The 22,568-nt window shown below is 47.2% G+C and overlaps 1 protein-coding gene across 1 annotated transcript in view; it reads right to left on the bottom strand.

Annotated features, from left to right (window-relative positions):
• Positions 1–22,568, bottom strand: part of LOC122632796 (dystrophin, isoforms A/C/F/G/H) — a 223,326-nt gene that overhangs the window by 68,017 nt on the left and 132,741 nt on the right. The window contains exon 40 of the mRNA XM_043819988.1: positions 17,210–17,248. Coding sequence (XP_043675923.1) covers positions 17,210–17,248 — 39 coding nt within the window. The remainder of the gene's footprint in view (positions 1–17,209; positions 17,249–22,568) is intronic.

Raw genomic sequence — 22,568 nt, 5'->3', positions numbered from 1 at the left:
TCTCTCTCTCTCTCTCTCTCTCTCTCTCTCTCTCTCTCTCTCTCTCTGTGCTTCGAGAAACTCGGGACAAGATAAACCGATCTATGTGGCGACGAACGTAGCGCGACTTCCAGCGTTACGGTTGGCGCGTCTCTCGAAAGAAGCTAAAGCAAACGTATCCGAACGGCGATACTTTCTCGACAGAGTCGTCCAAATTTCTAAACGAATCGATTTCTACGTTCGACGTTTCTAGCGTCGAACGCGTATTTGCAGAGAGCAAATATAATTTCTTCTTCGACGAGTGGATACGCTTTGACTCGAGTTAAGTCGAGTTAAGTCGATTCCAAAGTACGAGGTAAACGTACGAATTCACGCGGAATCGTCGATCGTCTCGAGACATCGTTAGTCACACGCCGCGAGGTTAATATCAGATGCATTCAAAAGTTAGTCAAAGTAGGTTGGAATTCTGTGAAATTTATCGATGCTTCTCTATAACCATTGGAAAGGAAACGTCTCTGTAGGGGCTCGAACAATGAGCTAATATCGATCGCGACCCTCTCTGCGCGTTAATCCTACCAAGCTTTTGCACGTAATCACGTGCAGCAACGCGAGTAAGAATGTGCGGGCTCTTTCGACGTCGAATACTCTCGGTACAGGCAGATTCAAAGAGTTTCCCGAGAGAGCTCGTTGCACCGGCTTCGTCCCAAGATCCAAGAACGCGTTCGCGTCGAATATCGTAAACTCGTAGAAATTGGCGGCTTTTAAACGAGGCGCCACTTTCGAATCGAACGTTCGGAACGTTTGTCGCCGCGCGCACTCCCAGACGCGTCATCGCGCACTTTTCTCGTTACATCTTTTCACTCTCGTGACGTTTCAAACGATCGATTTCACGTATCGTTTCTTCCTTCGGCTCGCAGACGAAGCTTCAACGAGGAATCCACAGACTTTTCCGCTCGACGACGTTTCACCACTCTCCTCGTCCTATCTTCGTTGATCTTCCCGTTCATCTCCCGTATAACTCGGTTCCCTCTCGAAGCAACCCTACACAATTTCCTATAGCTTTGGTCACCTCTCGAACGAGCTCCGACGAGTTTCACGACAAAGTCGACGTTCGTTTCTTCGATCGATCGATCGAGCTCGTCTTTAAATTCATCCTTCCTTCTTCGCGGAAGAGATACACGAGCCAACTACTAAATCTTTGATCCTTTTAGGGCTCGCGCGGCCTTTCTCTCTCTCCCTCTCTCTCTCTCTCTCTCCATTTCTTCCTTTCTTTTTATTTCCGATAAAACTCACGATCCTGTCTCAACGGAAGTAAAACCAAGTAGAGCGCTTTTTCTCGAGGAAAGGTCTGAGCGGCGGAGCGAAAAACGCGACGCTCGAAGAAGACGGCACGACGGACGGATAAGAAAGAATTCGAGAGAGAGAGAGAGACAGAGATAGATAGAAAGAGAGCGAGAGAGAGAGAGAGACAGACAGACAGACAGACAGACAGAGAGAGAGAGAGAGAGAGAGAGAGAGAGAGAGAGAGAGAGAGAAGAAAATGTTTCGTTAGAGAGAGGAACGCGAGAAGACGCACGACCCAACACTCAACGCTCGTGTTGAACGGCGTGGTGTGTACGCGGCACTGTCGTCCGTACCCTCGACTCCGTATGTACTCCGCATCCGCACTCCTCCGAACGAGTGCGCCTTTCTGTGTGTTACACGCTGCGGCACGAAGGCCCGACACATCTAACTCGAGACACATGGGCGATTACGTGTGTGCGCGTCTACGACTACGGTCGTACTTGCACACCGTGCAAGTTACGTAGGCGGCTACGTGTTTACGAGAGAGAAAGAGAAAGGCTGCTTAGGGGAAGGTAGAGAGATAGGAAAGCGAGAGTGAGACGAACAAAGACGATGATCCAACCTGGAGGATGCGAGGGACTGCCAGCCATGGAAGGAGAGGTCGCGGGGAAGGAGAGGGGGGCAGCGAGAGGGAGAGAGAGAGAGGAGAGCTGAAAAACGACGTTACTACGTGGTCTCGCCAGACCACGACAGACGAGATCCTGAGAGAGGTGGAAAAGGACGCAGAGTGTGCTTCCTCCTTTTGTGTTTTTATGCGTCTACGCGAGCGCGCGCGTGTGCGAATAGAGAAACGTTTAACGAACCGAGTTCGAATCGGTATTCTCCGATCTTCCTCGATCGGGCGAAATCGATTTTTTCTCGAGGTCGCGAGGAATAGAGTAGTTACATCGATTAAGGTACAATCGTAATATACGCTCCCTTATAAGTGTCTCTATCGTCGCGACGTTACGACGTATATTCGATTCTTCTTCAAAATTCTACGAATCTCATGATCTTGACAGTGATAAGTTAATTGATCGTACTCTTATTCGTCTCTCTCTCCCTCTCCCCCTCGTCGTATTCTTTGTCGCCTCTGAAAAATACTCTTTTTGCATACGTTTGCATTTGACGCGCAGTTGGAAACCCGCTCAAGCTGTTTCGCCATTCAGACGGATTCTGAATGAGGGACGACGAAAAGAAGAGTAGAGGGGAGGAGAGAGAGAGAGAGAGATGATAAAGACGAGTAAAAGAGACGCAGGGTAAAGGAAAGAACGGAGTAACGCGTACATTGTGCTCTAGGAGACGAAGAGCGTTGCAATCGTAGTTGTCTGGACTCAATTTGTAAAGAATAAAGAAAAACGTCTAGCAAAGTCGATACGACTGCGACGCTTAAAGTCGACCTATTCAAAGTCGCGATTGGTGTCGTGCGTCGTCTAACAACGATTACGCCGACGTCCGATGATAATTACAATTATTTAACGCAAAGAAAGTCGAAAGTAAAGCCTTATTACGTAGCGATAGTCTTCCGTCGTAGCGCGACCTTTTCTAGCGATCCGAATAGTTTTCGATGCGTAACGGGCGATATTCCCGGAAACGATATTTTTCCGTTTCGATTTTAACGAAAAAAATAGCACGACTACGACGTATATGTACGAATAGGACGGCAACTCGAAAGAATCTAAAGTACGTTAGAACGAAAATAACGAAGCGAGCGATTCGTACAATGTACCTTGTTTCCTGAAACTATAAAATGTAAGATGTAACAAGGACAAGAGGAGGAGGAGGAGGAGGTAGTTTCTCGTGAAAGATGCGGGCGAACGCGCGTCCGACGCTCGATGTATCGGCATGATTCTCGATTCCGCTTAGATCGTTCCGTAATACACGAGTTATGCGCATAATCGTAAAAGTGGGATCATGCGCGAAGCGGAGCGACCGGTCGATCGTGTTACGCGCCGACCGCATTCGCCGTCGACGACGAATGGAAGACGAGTAAAGCGTTGCGTAATTTCGAATCTATCGTTTCCCTCTCTTTTCCATTCTTCTCTTTTATTTCCCGCTCTCGTAAATATGTCGTAAATATATGTAGATGAAAAATAGTTTTATTGGCGTCGCGCGAAACAAATCGTTCGCGATAAACGGTTGAAAACTAAACGAATCGCTTTCTCATATTCGGAAACGTTAATTATTATGTTTCTAAAGGAATCCTCGTCGGGAACGAGCGAACGCGCTGAATTTCATCCAGCTCGACGTACCGATGGTCGTTAAAACGAATGCGCTATCGGCAGGAGAGAGAGAGAGAGAGAGAGAGAGAGAGAGAGAGAGAGAGAGAGAGAGAGAGAGAGAGAGAGCGGAAGAGCGAAAGGAAGATCGAAAATAATACGAGTTCGCCGACGCGACGAGATTTATTTAGCTTTTGCTCTTCCCGCGCGACCGACGAAGAAGAATCTTTCCTCGTGTCCCGTACGAACCCGTTTCGCTTCTTTCCTTCCCTCCTTTTTCTTCGGCTTTTCAACCGCCCGTATATTATACGAGGACGTACGGCATTATGCTACACTTTCGACTGTCTATAGGTTGCACGGAGGTGCCAGAGAGCAGAAGAGAGGAAGGATGGTGGCGTACGGTATTATGCCACACCCACGCGGCGCGTCCTCGCGTTATTTACGTCTCTCGTGGTACCATTGAAAAATAAACTACTACGTCGGGGAACCTAGCGATACGAAAGAAATGCTTTGTTACGACGGGAGACGACGACGGGTAGGGTACGCGCGCTGGCTCGTTTAGAAATCTACTCTATGACGAGAAAAAGTAATATTATTAACGTTAATGTCAATGGAATAATAAATGTTTATGAAACTTTAAATACGCCATCGTGGCTTCGAACAATAAGTATTATATTTTCTAGGCGAGGACGTAGGAGGAGCCGCGCGATTTTCTTCCCATTTATATCGTACAGCTATATAGGGTAATATCGATCAACGTCGAAGAATCCGACCGTAAGCTTTATCGACTCGTAGCGATCGCGTGCGAAAACTTTGTAATTCGTAACGGCGCGTAGATACGACGAGGAAAGGACGAGCGACGCCTATACGAATTCGCCGGATTAAATGCAAATCTCTCTCGCGCTTAACGGCTAAAAATCGCGAGAGGGACGAAGAAAACTTGTAACGAGTATTAATTCGTTGATTTACGCCGTTGGTTTGCGAGTAAACTATTGGTTTTACAACTGTCTCGTTCTCGTCTCGGATGAAAGCGTCGTCGAGTAACTCGTCGAACGGAGGCATGGCTTTCGCCGTGAATGGGACGACGAGATTTACGAGTGAGAATAAAATCGTCGAACGAATTTATTACCGGCCGTGGCGATTTAGTTATTTTCAGACTTTGTTATATGCCGTGGAAAAGGTAACTGGTATATACTCCAAACGTTATACCGTGCTAAGCCGCAAACAGCCTCTCTCTCTCTCTCTCTCTCTCTGTCTCGCTCGCTCGCTCCCTCTCTGGTTACTCGCAAATTGATAAAAAGGTGGCACTCTAGGTCCGAGTTCCCCGGAGCTTTTAGTCGGCAACCAGAGACGCGAACCACCGGCGTCGTCGCGAGCATCGCTGATGGTTTCTTCCTTTTTCATTGTTACCCGCTGTAGGAGAGAGTGGGTAAAAGGATTACTCGAGAGATGGTCGAAAAGTCGATCGAGACGAGAGGAGTCTGGTTAAAAAGATTACTAGGAGGGAAGAAGGTGAGAGCGATCGCGAGGAAAAATACGAAGCGGGCTAATTCGAGTTGCACGAGGAGCTTTCTCTCCCCTCTCTCTTTTCTCAAAGCCGGCTCTCGTCTCTTCGGCGGTTTAGCAGAAAACGACGAAACGAATCCACCCACCGATTCCGTCTAATCGGGAAAGAAATTCCTTTTCCTCTTCTCGCTTCTTTTTATAGAATCTCCTTCTTCTTTCTTCGCAACGATATCACGATCGCGGATCGTTTAGGGAATAGAACGAACTCGTGTTTTCCTGCTGTATCGTACAAATTAATCGTCGATCGATTCCTGTTTTTGTCTGCGTCGAAAAGATCGGTCGTTAGGTAACACTTTGTTACGTCGAACAACTTTGGGAAGATCGTTGGAACGAAGAATCGCGTCGACTCTACGAGGAGAAGGAAGGACGAGCGAGCGGGAAGCGTTCGAGCTAGGTAAGCTCGGAGGAGAGGGATCGAAAGATGTCGAAAAGAAATGGATATCGTAAGAACGAAAATAGCGACCGAATCCAAATGTCTATCTTATTTCGTATCGTTTCGATTAATTCGCGCGTATATTTTCTTCGTGCGCGATATCGGTAAACCATCTCGTTCGATGCGATCGGTGGTCGAGCAACGTACGCGTAGGTAGTAATTACCACGACGTTAAATATTTAATGGTCTCGCGCGTATTCGAGTCGGACAACGAAATAATTCGGGGATAAACAAAAGCGCGAAGAGCGTCGCGCACCCTTCGTTCTCATATGCATAAAATTGCAACAGCTGAGAACGGAACAATAATTACTCCATTATCGCGGTGAACCGATTAAAAACGATATTAGGGGATCCGCGTACGAGTCCGAGGAAATCCGGGAACCCGGACAATGATTTGCTTTTTCGGTCTCCGAAATACGTAGACGCGATAGTTGGATTTTCGTTGGATCGATTCGATAAGATAGTACGGAATGGTCGACTACAAGCGAACGTATGAAGTCGTGTTCGCTCGGAATAGATCCGAGAGCAGGTACCATCCACGTAGCGGATCGTTCGTTGACTTTTTCGAAAAGTCAAAAGTCTCGACTTTTCGTCGCGTCGTTCGCGCGGAAAAAAAGAAACGAGATAATTGTCGGAGCAAACACCCTTGCGATGACACCGGAATTGTAAAAGAGTCGGATGAATAAAAGAGGAAGGACGACGAGGGTAGAAGGGTTGAAGAGAGGAAAAAAGAGCGGATCATTACGGTGCGATTTGAATGCTAAGAGTAGCGCTTCGTTAACGGGATCCACTTGACCCGGTAACGAAACGTAACGATCCTCGATGTCTTTCGTTTCCATTCTTCGAACAGAGCGGAAGCGGTAGCGTTGAAGGATTTGAAGAGGTCGGCGTTACGCGCGTACGTTCCTAACTTTACGCGCTCTATAGAACGATCAACGTCGTCGAAGATAGAAAGAAAAAAGAAAAGAGACGATCGGTAGAACGAAAACCGAAACGATGGAAAGCGACGTAGGATCGAGAAGGACTCCGTCGATCGATCGCTAATTCGTTAGGTCGATTCTGCTCCGATCGAATCTCGAGGAAGACTCGTCTTCTTTGCTTTTTTTTTTGTTTTATTTTTCATTCGTTCGATTTATTTGACATTCTCTGTATCGCGTACGCTCGTGGGAGCCGCGGAAGGTGCGCGCGTACCGTACGCGCGTTATACGTCGGATGGATCGGTCCGCCGAGCGATTCGCCGAGCCACTCGACTTTCTTATCCGTCTCTGTGCCGTATAATTCAGCGTCCCTGAAGTACACCGATGGAGATATCGGCTCGTTACGCGGCCGACTCGAAAGCACCCTTCGCTACCCTCCCGCTACTAACCACTCTCGATTCATTCGCACAACCGACTTCTACTTTTGTTTTATGCAGTTTTCCCACCACGGAGAGTTCTCGGCTACATCGGGGGCATTAATTAATCGAAAGGCATAGAGGACGGGGTTGCGTCTCCGGTTTCCCATATTTTCCTGTTTTTCCGTTTTATCGAATTTGCTGCTCTTCGAAGGATAACTGGTAATCTGTGAACGACGGCGTGATAAATGATTCGTTTGGACTCGCGAACGTTAACGAGGTTCTTGCCTCGTTCGGGCATGCATCAAAGTCCGTAGTCTTTCGGTTCGAGGGAAGGACGGGAAAACACGGGAGAACGAGGACGAGGAGTCGACGAGAGCAAGAGTCGAAGAGGGAAAAAGGCGAGAAAGAAAGTCGTGCACGCACGACGTCTAGCTCGTCCGATAAGAAAAAGAGAGAGGCTCGATTATAATATATGAATATTCATCGGTGCGAGTCCGCCTTTGCTATTTCTTCCCTTTCTCTTCTAGCAAAGTCCGCTAACCACGTAACCACTCTCCCATCGACGACGCTCCTCGAGGAACTTTGAAAAGCAGGCTTAATTAATTTCCGCGAAAGTAAAATCTTCGTTAACCCGTCGTTTCGTATTAATTCGAAGGAAGAAAATACAGTAATACGAGGACGGGTCTTTACGTCGGCGCGATCGTAATCGTTTAATAATCAAAGACCGACGCGGGGTAACGATGAAAGAGAAGGATTACGTATGGGGCCATGTATGCGTCGGCTCAGAAGGATGCTGCGCGCCAGATAAACGGAAGTTCGGAATTCAATCAACGTTTGTCGCTGGTTCGTCCGCCTTTGGTTTACCTTTGTGCCTTTGGGTTTATGTAACTTACGCCGGACAAGCAAAGTGTACGTAGCTGGGTAAACGTTCCAGGAACGTTAAATTTATGCGATAAGCTATCGAGCTACTCGCTTTGATCGAAACTAATAGTAAGAATTTACGCGATATTAAGAATTTTACGATTTGGCACAGGATGCTACTTTGAATTTGGATCCTCTTCCTCGCTTCTTTTCTTTTTCTTTCTTTCCTTCCTTCTTGTCTTTTCTTGGATTTCGTAGGAAAGCATAGTTATACGACTTTGGTACGAACGATTTGTCGTTGACCCAAACCGATCGCGTCGCTTTACGTTCCTCCGTTCGAGTTTTAAAACGATAACGTAATTTTGAAACATAGTACATAGATAAGCGATTAGATATACTCGGATCCATACCGGTAACGCTGTTTGCGAAACAATCGGAATGCTATAAATTCGTAGCGGCTCAATGACAAGCTTTGTATTTTCGATCGAAAGAGGCTACCGCTATTGGCTATTAACCGTGTGCACGCGAGCTGGCGCGGCGGAGAGATAAAATACACGTAGGTAGGTTGGTAGGTAGGTAGGCAGCCAGGCAGCTAGATAGGTAGGTAGGTACATACACGATATCGAGGCCTTGTTAGTAGAGATACGAGATAGGAGATACGAGAACGAACCGAGGCCATTTCGTTTGCGAAAAAGATTCTTCGACTCTGTATCTGCGCCTAGTTCTGAACCAAGCGAAATGAAACGAAACGAAACGAAACGAGACGAGACGAATCGAATATATTTGAGAGGCTAGACCTCATTTCCTGGCGATGCGTTTAAAACCGACAAGGAAACAAAGCGGCTATTGTACCGCTACTGCCTTTTGTCCGGCAACGACGCGACAAGCGAACTCCAAATTACTCGCGATCTTGTACTCTCGTCGAGTACAATCGGTTCGTTTGAAACGCGTCCGGGCTACGTCTTTTTGTAAGAGCCACGTCGAACGAAACGAAATGAAATAGCACGTTGCTCGCAACGTTTGTCGGGAAAAAGTCAAAACGGAAAAGAGCCACCGATCGCAACGACGCGTTAAAGTCGACTCGGCAGAGATCCCGATCGAATCGTAAAATCTCGTACGAGTTGGTCGGTGGCGCTTCGTTCCTTCGTCGTCGGGGCCTTTTTCTCGTTCGCGAAGCCGTCGATTCTGTCGGTATGCGTAAGCGCATCGGGAATGTTAAATCTATGCAATAATCTATTCCCATACAGAGGGCACGTAGGCGAGGGGTTGCGTCGAAGCTAATGCGCATTGACGTAGAGGAGAAGTCTACGTCGAAAGCTCGCACAAGCGGCTAATCCATGCAAATGAGCACACGCATGCCTGACGGACTCGTGCGGTAGCCGGTCAAAGGACCTTCCCTAGATACCTGACCCTTTCGCGATGCTTACGGCAGGCACGCGCGAGCGAACATCCGTGCTCGCTCGTGCACACCTACACGCGTTTACTTACAAGCGCCGAACTCAAAATCGCATTACTCGTCGTCGTCGTCGTCGTAGTATTTTACTCGGAGAAGTACACTAGCAAGTATACGTCGAGATCATAAATCTCCTTGGCATCGATAGTCAAACTTTTCGACGACGTCGCTCGTTTCTCCTCGCGGCACAAAAATCCCTCCTACTTTTATTACCGGTATTAGTTTTATCTTTTTTCTCTTGGCGTTAAAGAAAAATATTATGCTTAAAAAATATGCAAGTTTGGGAAGCACACCGGAAAGTTTTTAAGGAGAGATCCACTCGGAGTAGATATTCGGCGTTATTTATTTCCCCCTCTCTCTCCCTCCCCCCTCGCTCTCTCATTCAATTCCGCTTTAGAACGATCCTCCGCAGTTATATCTCACCGACTTGAATACACTCTATACGCGTCTATGTACAGGTATATACAATGTCCACAAAAGGATCATACATATTCAGAGCAACGTTACATTTATTAACAACGATGGTGAAAAGGACGAAACTAAATTTACGGTCGAGATCGTGGCGACGTCGACGTCGTTAAAATTCTTCCTCCTGCGAACTTTTTATTCGCAAGACTTTACGGACGTTCGATCGTTAACTTCTGACCACGTTTTAACATTCTTTCGAGACCGTCATCGCTTTATTATAATCGAATATGACATCGTAAATCTACTAAGGAGGGAAAGTTTGATGTAATCGAAATAATAGGATCGACTTTGCGATTCCACCTCGTACTCGATAATCTCCTTCGTTTCGCAAACTCGATACGATCGATCGAAAAGCATTCGGTCGTTTTCTCGACTCTTCTCCATTTTGGAAAATACCCAAGTATCGAATTTTCGAATTTCTACGAAACTAATCCACGCCGCTGGATGGACTTGCATAGACCCGGACGGACGCGCGCGCATAAGCGTATGTATCCAGAGCCATACTCCGAGGAAGGGTAACGAGGGAAAGCTTTTTAGCAGCGGTGTTTTCGCAGGAGAGTAATTATTTCATGGTCTTTCATGGAACATCCGACTGACCGATACGCGTTCGATAGGCGATGTTGCGCCTGACCGAACAGAGGGCCCTGCGTATTCGCGAGTTTTTACAAAGTCGGGGAAACGTCCAAGCTCTTTCGTTCGTTCGAAAGCGGAGTTAAGGAAAAGGAAAATGGAGGAGCGAGGAAAATAGAGGAGAATACTCGACGACGAAAAAGAAAAATCGGAAGAGGGGGGGGGGAGGGGGGAATAAGGGGAAAGAAACGGAGTCGACGGGTTCCGGCGAACGAAACGAAAGAGAGCCGTTTGCCCCGTAGGTGGTATACTCGAGGCCAATAATTCTTTTAAAAGTTTCGCGATATCGGAAAAGCGAGGGGAGCCGGCCGTCCGAGTCGATGACAAAAGCCTCGAGGTTCGAACAACAAGAAGCCTCGAGGCCGAACGGCGATCGAAGAATCAAAGTTTTCTTCTAAACCAAACGGAAACGGAAATCCGATTGATACTCATCGGTATTTGTAGACCGACGTTTCAACGTTTGGTTTACTCTATCGACGAAAGCACTCGTAATTGAATCTACCGAAGGGATTTCCTTGCGAATCGTAAGCCGTGCTTGCGAAAGAGGAGTAGATTCGGTGAAAAAGATCGATCGCGTGCGGGACGGCCTGCTTCGCTGATCTCGTATAACGCGTCGTGCGTCTTGCGTCTTGGCCGAAGAGAGGAGTAACGTGGGACAGGTAGCGACATTGCGCGATATCGAGTTAGTCGAGAGGGGAAGGAGGAAATAAATGCGAACGCGCAAGATGATCTCATTTCGATCGTCATTTCGATCTCCTTTTTCTGATCCTCGCTCGCGGCTCGCGTCTATTCTCTCGTGCGATCGATCCAGGCGACGCGACTCCCTCCGTCGCCTCGGCGAGCCCCGTTTTTGGGAAAGTAAATGAGCCCGGTCGAACCCGTAAACCGGTCTCGGGGCCAGTCCATTACCGTTGGACGTCACGTATCCGAGAATCGAGCTACAAGTTGTTTCCACCTAACGCCCGTTCTCCTTCCTTTCGTTTCCACCCGAGAACGATCGTGGTTTGTAGAAGGAACCGATAAGGACGGTCTCGTGTAATTTCCTCCGGCGCCTTGCCCGATGCTCTCGACCTCGATAATCGATAGCCGATGGAAAAAGTATTGCCCCTCGCGTTCTCTCGATAGCGTCAACGTTCTCGCTATCTTTGATCGAAGCTCCTCGTAAATTGATCTCTTTTATTGCGTCCAAGTTGCGTAAAGAGAGAGAAAGAGAGTTTTCTTTCGACGGATTTGATCGTACGAGGGGAAAGAAGAAACGCTTGGCAAAAGCGGTAGGCGGCCTGAAATGGGAGAGAGAGAGAGAGAGAGAGAGAGAGAGAGAGAGAGAGAGAGAGAGAGAGAGAGAAAGGCGAGAGAGAAAGGCGAAAGAGAAAAGTCGGGATCGCGAGAGCCGGTATATTACGTTTGCACGAAGTTACTCCGCCGTTGGAGTTTACTCACTGTGGTACCGGTTAATGGTACTCTGCAATTTAGCGTAGCGCCGACGTTGAAAACTCGAAAATTGTTTAGAACGTCTGCCGGGGTTAGCGGTCCGGTGGCAGTTGCGCGAACGCGACGACGACGATGTCCACTCGCTGCCGCTCTTCTCGCTGATTAACCCGTCCAATTCGAGTGGACAATTTTATTCGAGTTTTCGCCTCTCCTAGCCGAATACAGTCGCGTTCGAGCCTTCCGCCGTGACCGACACCGAGCACTACGAGAGATCCCCCGGTGCTCCTTGTCCACCTCCGCGCTTACTCCCTTCGCGGGGAACGTTATAGAAGCGTGAATTTACAATGCAAATTCTTCGTTTAAATAAACATTGACCGAGCGGATCGAGGCTGAAACACCAGAGCGATGCTTGAACGTCGTGCTCCTATCGTCGCTCCGCGCCGCCCCGTCGAGTAGAAAGGATATTTTTATATGCCCCGGGGAAACGCATCGAGAAATTTTACGCCTCGGCGACGACCGACGAATCTCTATAATGCATATTCAACCACCTAACGTTCGCCTATGGAATCTCTTTAGGTTCGATTCTCGCGCGCGGAGAGTTCTTTTTCTACTTTCGTCTATATCGTTCTCCTTTCTATTTTCTCGTTTCGTCGAATCGAATCACTTTCGTCTATTCCTTCGTCCGTCGAATCAAAGTACCAACAACGCTTCCACCTCTCTTTCTCGTGCTCTTTGCATTTTCTATTACCGTTTTCTCGCAAAGAGAAACAAATATGCCTCGTCCTTTCCTCTTTGTATCCGTGAACTGTGCTGCGCAAAGTGGATGCTATTAAGGAAGGAAAATTTCTTTTCGGACTGCAACGAGCGCGTCGGGTAACGCCTTCGTCGAAACGCGAACGAGTCGTTGCCAAGAGGACGCCGTTGTTAACCGTACGAAAGGAAGAAGAAAAGAAATAATTATCGAAGGGACAGGCACGTTGATGGCTGACTAGCCGAGGTAATCTCGTTATTCCGTAATTGAGAAGGAAGCCGCGTTTTCGAAGACGCACCGAGCTTTGGAATATCGTCGTCGTCGGCGAGCGAACGAGACGCGTCCGCGTCAATTAAGACGCCTCCCGTCGCGCCGCGCAGCGTCGGCCGCCGCTAATAGGATTGCTGCCACGTTTAGACCAAGGCGAAATATTTACCGCGATTATGACAATGCGTCTTGAAAGAGATTAGTGGAGCCCGGGACAACGACGATCTCGCGTATACCGTTAACCGAGATGGATGTTGAAATTACGCCGTATAATTTTCCAAAGGAAATTTATCCTTGATTTACGATCAAGGTTCGTTCGAATTCGCTTTCCTCTTGCATCTGCGTGCTTATGGAGGAGCGAAAAGAAAAAATCCTAGACGATGATTATAGCGCGTACCTGCACGACGCGGAGGATAGAGAAAAGAGTACGAAGAAACGAACGAAGATAATAAAAGCAAAGGAAGAGGAGTAGAAAGAAGAATTCATTCGTTAGACCTCCGATTTTCGCTATGGAGGTAGTCTAATTACCTTGGAGAAGGTAATTAATGCGCGGGTAAAAAGCTCGGCAATGAAATAACGAGGAGAGCGAGAAAAAGTGAAGGAGAGAAAAATAGGGAAAAGGCAGGGACAAAGGGAAGAGAGAAAGAGAGAGATTCGTGCGGTTTTCTCCCGGATTTTTGCCACTGTCACCGCACCGACGTTAACAACGGTATACCTAGAAACGTGTAACGACCAGGATGTCTCGTTTGGACGATTCCTCCTGCGTTAAGCGCGCTACTACAGGTAACATAGCACGGCAACGCAGGCAACCCCTATTCGACGGCTAAAATATCGTCCCCATAAATCGCTCGGCCGGTCGGTCGAGCGGCGATGGTATTATAAAACGTTGCTAAATTAATTTTGATTCTAGCAGAGAAAGTAGTCTTTTCTCTCTCTCTCTCTCTCTCCCTCCACCTCCTCACCCTCTTTCTCTCTGTTACTCGTCGTCGTTGCCATAGTATCTATCTATCTTTATCTCTCCCTCGTTGGTTTCGACACTTGGTACGACGCACGCGCACGGTTATTAATTACCTTCGAGTGGATATTGAAATAGGGATTTACGAGCAACAGGGAGCAATATCGTATCGTTCCTAGTAGATATATACATATGTGTATGTACCCGAAGAACGACATCCCGCGTATACAACACACCCGGTGCATATATGTACCTACGTATTCTTCATCTCGCTCTTCTTTTTTCTCTTTTTCCTCTTTTTGCTTTGTTGCATTCTTCTTCTTCTTCATTTTTCAAAACACCCTCGGTGTACACGCGAAACCACTTTAATTCGTCGTTCGATCGTTCCTCTTTTTCCTTCTCGACAAGCTCGCAACGCGTTGTGAATTATGCAACGAATCGCGAACGGGAAACGAGAAGAGAGAGAGAGAGAGAGGAGAAAAGTCGGTATTACCATGTACTCGAGAAGGCGTCCTAGTTGCCAAACGTTGAATATCGACGAGAAACGAATCGTTGAGGATGATTCGATGGAACGTATGCCGAGAAACGATACACCGAATCTCCAAATCTTACCTCGCAATTTTGTTTATCGACCGAATCTCTTGCTCGAATGGAAAATTCTTTTTTTTTTCCATTCGACCTTTCTTTTTCTTCTAACTCGAGATAGAGAGAGAGAGAGAGAGAGAGAGAGAGAGAGAGAGAGAGAGAGAGAGAGAGAGAAAGGAGAGACGTCTCGATAAAAGGGTCCGCGCGAGCTCGGAGTCGATCTATCCTGCCGCGAGCGAAACGTAAATCGACGGATAGCGGCAGCACTCTCTGATGGAGTCGTCGTAGTTATCAGGAATTTCGAACAGCTCGTCCTTTTACCTTCAAACGTTCGCAACCCGATCGATCGAAATCGTCATAAACTCGTGTCGTTTCGAAGCTTTTGTACCTTCGATGTCAGCGAGGAAAGGGGAGGAGTAAGAAGCCGGAGGGCAAACGATTCTATTCTCCGTCCTATCTCGCATCGATTCTATATTGTGTCGAGGGATGGCACAAATATCGCTGATGGCTTCGTTTAAGTACTAAAATATGATATATCCTCGTTCCTGTTTTCTCTCGTAGGTCGATCTTAAGAGAGCTAGGTAGGATGTGTCGCCTGGAAATATCTACCCTTGTTTGGCAAGAAAAAATCTTCCAATCAGTGTCTTAACCAATATTTAATTGAACTTTTCTAGTTAGCGATTTTAAGACGACGAATACGCGTTTTAGATTTTTCTTCAAGTTCTTTCAGTTTAACTGGGAAACTTTCTTAGCGTTAACAGATATTCCAGCGATTTCGTTCAATTAACCTTAAAAGCATTTTATACGTATGCCAAAGCGATGTTCCATTTAAGAGAAATTACTTACCGTCGAAATATTAAAAAGAAAGAGGGAAAGATGTCTCGAGCGGAGCGATATTCTCTCGAGAAATCCGACATACGCGAAATTCGGATTAATTTCGCGACGTCTTTGTTTCAACAAGAAGGAGTAATTCGTAAAGGAGATACGACGTAAAGAGACAACTGGTTCGTTTCGATGGCCAACTTTCGGCGATCGCTCTCGATTTATCCGGTCTAATATCGCGAATGAGCGAACGAATTACGTTGTTTAAGCGTCGCACCCTCCCTTCGATTTCATTATTTTGTCCTCTCCCCTCCAACTCTGCTGCCAGCCTTCTCCTCCTCCTCGAAGAGAAATCGACTTCGCGCTCCGACCCACGATTCCACGACGATGGAAATCTCTGTCGCGGCCAATTTCACTCGCGGAACTCGTAATTCTCTTTTCTCCCAGTTTTATTATCTTCGTAAACCCGTCCACGTCAGGTGCATGTAATTTCTCCGAAATAGGATGTCGAGAAGGCATTACGCGAAAGAGGAGCAACCACTGCCTTCCTACCTTTCCTCCTTTCGATGAAGAATGTCCTAGTGATCGCGATATCGTTCGTGGTAATATAACGGCGATGTCCTTTTTATTACGTCCCTCTCGCGTGGGGACCGAGCGAGGGAAAAAATCGCTAGTTTTCGTAGAATCAAAACGAGGATTCCGTAACGAAAGAAAGAGAGGGCGGAGCCGCCGTGTATCGTTCTTAAGGCAATTTCCTGTTGACGACGATCGGACCGATTCGACTCGCTAAGAGGAAATCGTTACGCACGAGCCCTCTCGTTCCATTCGAGACGGTTTACCGTCGGCGTTACGACAGGAAATAATTCCAGATTGAAATTGACAAAGCAATTTCGGCTGGGCCGGATGGCCGTTCCGCGGAGGACCGGCCGTTCTCCCGAAGATGACCGAACGGGGATTCGTTATCGGTCGTTATAAACCATGATACCTAAGTACTACTCGCCGCGTCCAACGAACGGATATATTCCAACCGATGCTTCCAACGGATATCCGTCTACGTCGTTGAGTTTCGTCTCCGTTAGATAGGACGGATAAAAGGATAAAATCGGGCTTATCGTCGAGGAGTACAATACGAATGTAACGTACCTACGAAAACGAGCGCGAGTACTTTACTTCGAAGGTACGACTTCGAGACATCGCTAGACTCGATAATAAACGATCCGAGTCTCTTCTTCTCGAACTATTATCGGGCACGCTGAAAGAATCTTTCCTTTGAAATCGTGCCCTCCTTCTCCGTCTCAAGTTTTTAAGTCTTCGGATGTGCTCGAAATGTGCCGCCCACGCGCTCTGTCCCACATAACTACGATACGATTCGGTGTTTTACCGACGACGTTTTAATAGATTTTCTCTTTGAAAAGGTACTCGATGGGACGAGAGATGCATTGTTACCAAGTGGCACACGCGCACGAGGACTCGCTCGTAGAAACCCCAAGAGGGATGCAAGGTGAAGATGAAGGACCGTGGGGCTCGAGTACGAGATGACGAGAAAGAGAGAGAGAGAGAGAGAGAGAGGGGGAGAAGGAGAACGAGCGAGGGTGGACCTTTCGAAAGAGGTTGCGATATCTCGGCCGGCTTCGAGTGTCATCGAGTTTGCGCGTCTCTCGCCAAAGATGATACGACACGGCAGAGCTCGAGCGGTTTTTTAATAATCTCTTTTAGTTTCGTAGGTATCGTCGTAGATTTTAAGTCTCGAACGATCGAGAACGAGAAGAATACTCTTAATACCGAATTCTCCGAAAAAGAGAATCTCTCTCTTCGATTTTCGAACGAAAGTTTCCGAGTCGTTCGCTCATCTGCGACCGTCGTACGCCGTACCGCGTTCTTTCGTAATTCGATCATTCTTACGATAGTCTCACGCACGCTCTCTTTTCGTGCGTGGTCTTTCCTCCCAACCGCACGCGACATTCGATAGGACACACCGATTCTAGTCGCAACCGAACTTTTTTCAAGTTCTTTCGTTCGTTCGCGGAATCGCGTCGAACAATTTTCTCTTATCTCTCGCAGACATACTCTTTACGTTACAGGGTACACGTACAAAAGATCCTTTTTTAAATTTACAAATCGTTGACTTACCGCAAACGGCCGACTCGTCGGACAATCTCGTTTACGTACCTGGAACAAAGAAAAGCGATACCTTTTTTTAATACAACGATGAATGGTCTCAAAATTGGAATGAGAATGAAGATGAAATTTTCATAGTACGTAATTGTAAGCCACGCGTTTGAATTATCAAGCATCGACCATCGCGTTTTACCGATGTCGCGCGACAATGGATCGCTGATTGACAATGGTACTCGGTAATCGAGTTTCCACCGAACTAGAAGGAGAAAAAAGTGAAAAATTATTATTTTGCGCGCGGCGAACGTCGCGTGGTAATAGGGTACGAGATTAATAACGCCAGTGATATCAGTTTATCGACTAGATAAAATAAAAAAAGTTGGAGCAAAGGAAACACGCTCGACGGAGGATCAATCGCGTTTATATAGAAATTTTATCGGTGAAAAGTCAATCGCGATGGAAAAGGGAGAAGAATATTGCATATATCCTTTCGAAATGAAAATTACGTGACGACGAATTAAACGGATGAAGAGATAAAACGCGAATTATAATATAAACTTCGAAGGCTTCGGAGTTAAGCCCGTAACCCAACCAAGCAGGTAGACGTAGGAAAGTCGTGCGATCGATCTGGATCGTCGCGTTTGCCATTTTATCGATTCCATCCGACGAGGGACAGGTTCGAGGCCGCAAACTCGACTCGGATTACTCGGTTCGAGAGCGCGAACACGCCGCGAGGAGCGTTTCGACGAGCGCGAACGCATCTCGTTGACCTCTATCGTTGTTTAATGCTCGTTGGATCTCGTTGCAATAATAACGCGTCTACGGGTTCGCTAACCCAAAGACTCGGCTTGTAATTCTAGTATCCAGCAGGCAGCCGAGTGAGAGGGAGAGAGAGAGCCGAGCGAAAGACGCGTTAAAGCTGAACCAACATCTCGGAAACTATGTCGCAGTTCCCGTCGATTAAAACCAACCTTCTCGCTCGTTGTTATCTCTATCATCGCGAACGTCATCGGGAGGAGTATCGGGAAACTCGCGAAGCATAGACCAACGTCGTTCGTGTCACGATCACGAACCAAGAGAAGATATGGGTTCGAACGATCCGAGCGCGCATAGCTGGTCAGAAATTTCATTGTACCGAAGCCATTTTCCTTAATGAAAGTGATGCCGTCGAACGAGCGTGAACTTTGGTGGCGTCGTTAATGACGTTCCTCGGAGGCATTCGCCGATTTCAGGCCAAATAACGAAGCTTTCGCCTCTCTTGCTGTGACATAAGATAGAAGATAGGAGAGAGAGAGAGAGAGAGAGAGAGAGAGAGAGAGAGAGAGAGAGAGAAGCTCTCTCGGCGAGCGAATCCTGAAATATGCAACGGACTATCATAGTCGTATACCACCCCACGAGCTCGAATCCTCCATCTCCGTATCTCCGTCTCTGTCTCTCCTTGGTTCTCGTAGCGTCCACTCGAGCAGCGCAACCGTCGCTACGACGACGTATCACGCGCTGCCACGGATACGACGTACGTATTGTCGTATACGTGCGTTTCCATGTAAGCGTCTACGAAGACGACGGTTTACCTGTCGCGACTCCTCGATCGGCCACCCAACGAAATCAGCCGGTGGAGGATCGTGCGGTGCTCCCAAGGAACATTTTCTTACGAAACTCCAAGCGTAATACTTTTAGTGCTGTCGGCTGAAAAAATAACGTCTTTTCTTCGGACGTGAAACCCTGCGAGAAAAGGTGTCTATGGTGGAAACGTAAAAGCGAGAAAAACTGAGAAAAGCAGTAGCGACCGACTTTTGAGCTCGAAGCCCCGTCCAACTCGACGCTTTGACTCGTTATATTTTTGACACGGAAAACGTCGTCGTCTTGATGGGCTGAATTACAAGCGCGCGTTTGCGAGACGCTCCCGCGGTTCGGGTAATTGCGAATTTCTGCGCGAGTCGGTCTTTGTCCTGTGAAAGAAGAACTTAATTAGAGCATTTCGTTCGAGGGACGACGTCTATGTACGTCTAACGTCTATGTACACCTATGTAAGCGTACATACGCAGGCGTATTTCGCGTTCGCGTTCACTGGCCGAAAAGCGAGATCGATGAAAATTTTCGCCGAATCGCTCGGCTCGCCGATTAAAATTGACGAAACTCTTCGTCGATGCCGAGAACCGTCGTCTTCCGGTTTACCACGTCCTCTGATGTTTATCCATATATTAATCGCATCTTTCTTACGATTTGGCGTTATCGAAAACGTCAAGCGCGCACACGGGTTTCAACGAAATTTATTAAAACGAAGAGAGAATTCTTTGAAAGAAAAAAGATACTCGCGCTCGCGCAGAAAGGGCGACGTCGAGAACAGACAGAAAGTTACTTTTCCCGTTCGCTCGATCGATAGGAAAATATTATAAAGGCTACGGTGAAAAACGAGGCAAGAAACGTAGGAGGAGGTTTTGTGAAATTGCTCGAGCGTGTGTCCCCCGTACGAATCTACATTCGATATTGCTAGCAGACACGACGACCCGTAAAAATGCGATAAAAATCTTTCTCGTGGTTTCGTTTCGTAGAAGGAGGGAACTTTTCTCTCTTCCTCTCTCTTCCACTAATAAGATCGGACGCATTTGCAAGAACGCGCTAGCTTTGTTCTCGACGACCATGGCCGACGTCGCGTCGGGGTAACGTTATTGTCGACGTTCTCGAGTCGAGTGGGAATCGCCTAATGGCCGGAGCTGGAGAAGTAGGAAGGGACAGGAAAGAAAGAAGGAGAAGGAAAGAAGAGGAGGAAAGAGGAAAGAAGGAAAAAATAGGAGGATAGGGCAAGAATGTCCTGTCCTTGCCACCCTCGCCACGAGATTGCTTCCAGTCGGAGAACGAGATAGGTGGATGGGCACTTAAGACGAGCAAACCGTCGTTTCGAAGGTTCGCGCGAGCTCTTCCGTTAGCCCGCGGCTGATAAAAACTCCTATGTGCTTTTTGGATACGAGCGACGTGTCGAGGAAATGGCGAAAGCTGCTTTCCTAACGCACTCGAGAGAAGTACGGACGGTAACGAAACGGAACCGTACTTTGATACAACGACGATCGTAATGAGACGGCTCAAGAACTTGAATCGACGTCAACGTGTTTCGAAGAAAATAGAAAATGGACTGTCGATCGAAACGCGTTCCTTTGTCATATTTCTGGCTCTTCGCATCGACGGGGTCGAGCGTCACCGATAAATTTCCAAGGAATTTACGAAACGTACGTATCTTTTGCGACGATCGACCGGCTCGTGATTCGTCCGACTTATCCATTTCTTTCTCTTATTATTATTATTATTATTATTATTATTATTATCGTTCTCTTTTTTATTCTCACAGGAAATAAGCCTACCGGGATCTTCGTTCCTCCTCGGTGCATCCGTCGTCGATAATTCTAATCGCGTAAATGACGTATCGGCGCATCGATTCGATCGATTCCGATCGTTCAACTTTTTTCGTCGCAAGTACGCTGCGATCTGCAAACGTTTGAATGCTGTTACGACGTATGATTGTAATAAAAAAAAAAAAAAAAAAAAAAAAAATAATAATAATAATGAAAAAAGAAGGAAAGTATAAAATTGCACTCGCCGACGATCCAGAGGTACAGCCGCGAACCCGTATACGTAAACGCTCCGGCGTGTCCCCGCCATTACCGTACGACAAAGCCCCGCTAGCACTCGGCCGACCGACGATGCGACGGGAACGTAGCCTCCGGTGGCGAGCGCTCGGACAATGTTTGCTCGTTTAAAAGGCCGATTCTGGTTGGCGCTATAATCAAATTTGTGCACGGAGAAGATATCACAGTGTTCGGTTTCGATTCGAAAGACGCGACTAGGGATCCGACGAAACGAGGGTGCATGTTTTTTTCTCTATATCTTTCGATTGCAAGTTACACCTCGAACAAACATAAAAATCTTTTCCATTCGATTACGGAATTTGTACTCGAGCGACGGTACAAAGACGAAAGTTGAGTTTACCAAGTTGGAAATCCTTCGCGCACTCTCTCTCTCTCTCTCTCTCGCTCACGGTCCATTATAAAACAAAGCATCCAACGGTATGGACGATCACGACTCCGTCGAAAGATCTTGCGTCTTGTTATCAACGTCCTCTAGGAGTCGCAGTCTCCCGTTGCATATTAATAACTACGACCAGACTTAACTCGAACGCGTGCTATGATCGAAGACAGAAGGAGAAAAGAAGAAGAAAGAAAAAAAATAGTAAAGAACGTTTTGGACGATCGGACAGTCGCGAAACTTTCGTAGCAACGCGGAAGAAGACGGACGAAACTGTGCTGCCACCAGCAGCACCAGCAGTAGCGACGGCAGCGGCAGCTCGATATTGGAATCGAGCGAACGAGTAATTCCCAGCTCGTCGAATTCAGGACGATTCTATTACCGAACTAATGACGACAACGCTGCTCGATATCGACCAAGTTCGCGTTCTTTCTACTTACGCGTGAATCTATAGAAAACGCTGCGAAGGACGCTTTTCCTTATCGTTTCTTCTCTTCGAGATCACATAGCGCGAAGCTCGATGCTAATTGTAAGTGATATCGTCTCTCGAGAATTTCCGAGCAAATTTAAGGAAGACCGAGGAGAAGGAGGAGCGAACTCGGCGCGAAACTTTCGCGAGCGCGATAATCTCGCGAGAGATATTTCGATCCCATTTACGTCGAATTAATATTACGATTCTTTAGAAAAGTCTCCTCCAAGTCATCGAAAGTTTAATCGAACGCGCAAAAACGTTCTCTCTTTTTATTAAAAATTCTATATTTATCATCCCCTTTGATACCCACTGTACTACTGCTGCCGTTTTGTTTCTACTTTGACGAATGCCCAAATTCGTAACGAAATAAAGCGATCGCACGGACTCGCTAGAAGATAAGTCGAGTAGGTTTCGAAAAATAGGCGACGAAGAGGTTCGTTCGTTTCTCTCTTTCCATCGTCTTTCGCGCGGATGGAACGAAATCGATGGAAATAATGAAAACGCGATGGAAACGAGGTAACGTCGAGTAGGTAGGTGTAGACGACGCTTTTTCTTTCTATTTCTCTTTGTCTCTTTTTCTCTCGTTCTCCGTGTCTTCCGTCGCAGCCACAAAACCGATACCGAAGAAATGGTACGGACGAGTTCGGGTTCGAGGAAGAGGAAACTAGGGCACACGCAACTTCTCGATTACTTGGATTTTTAAGGCCTCGGCTTGTTCACGCGTGCACGTCGAACGTAGAAAGAGAGGGAGAGAGAGGAAAGAGGGAGGGAAAAGCGTATGTGAAAGAAAGAAAGAAAGAAAGGAAAAAAGAAAGAAGAGAATTCATTCTAGTTCTCCCTCTCTCTCTCTCTCTCTCTCTCTCTCTCTCTCTCTCTCTCTCTCTC

This window comes from Vespula pensylvanica, chromosome 11, assembly GCF_014466175.1.
Source record: "Vespula pensylvanica isolate Volc-1 chromosome 11, ASM1446617v1, whole genome shotgun sequence".
NCBI classification, from domain to species: Eukaryota; Metazoa; Arthropoda; class Insecta; order Hymenoptera; family Vespidae; genus Vespula; species Vespula pensylvanica.
Note: the sequence above shows the minus strand (reverse complement) of the source record. Positions and strands in the feature narration are given on the sequence as shown.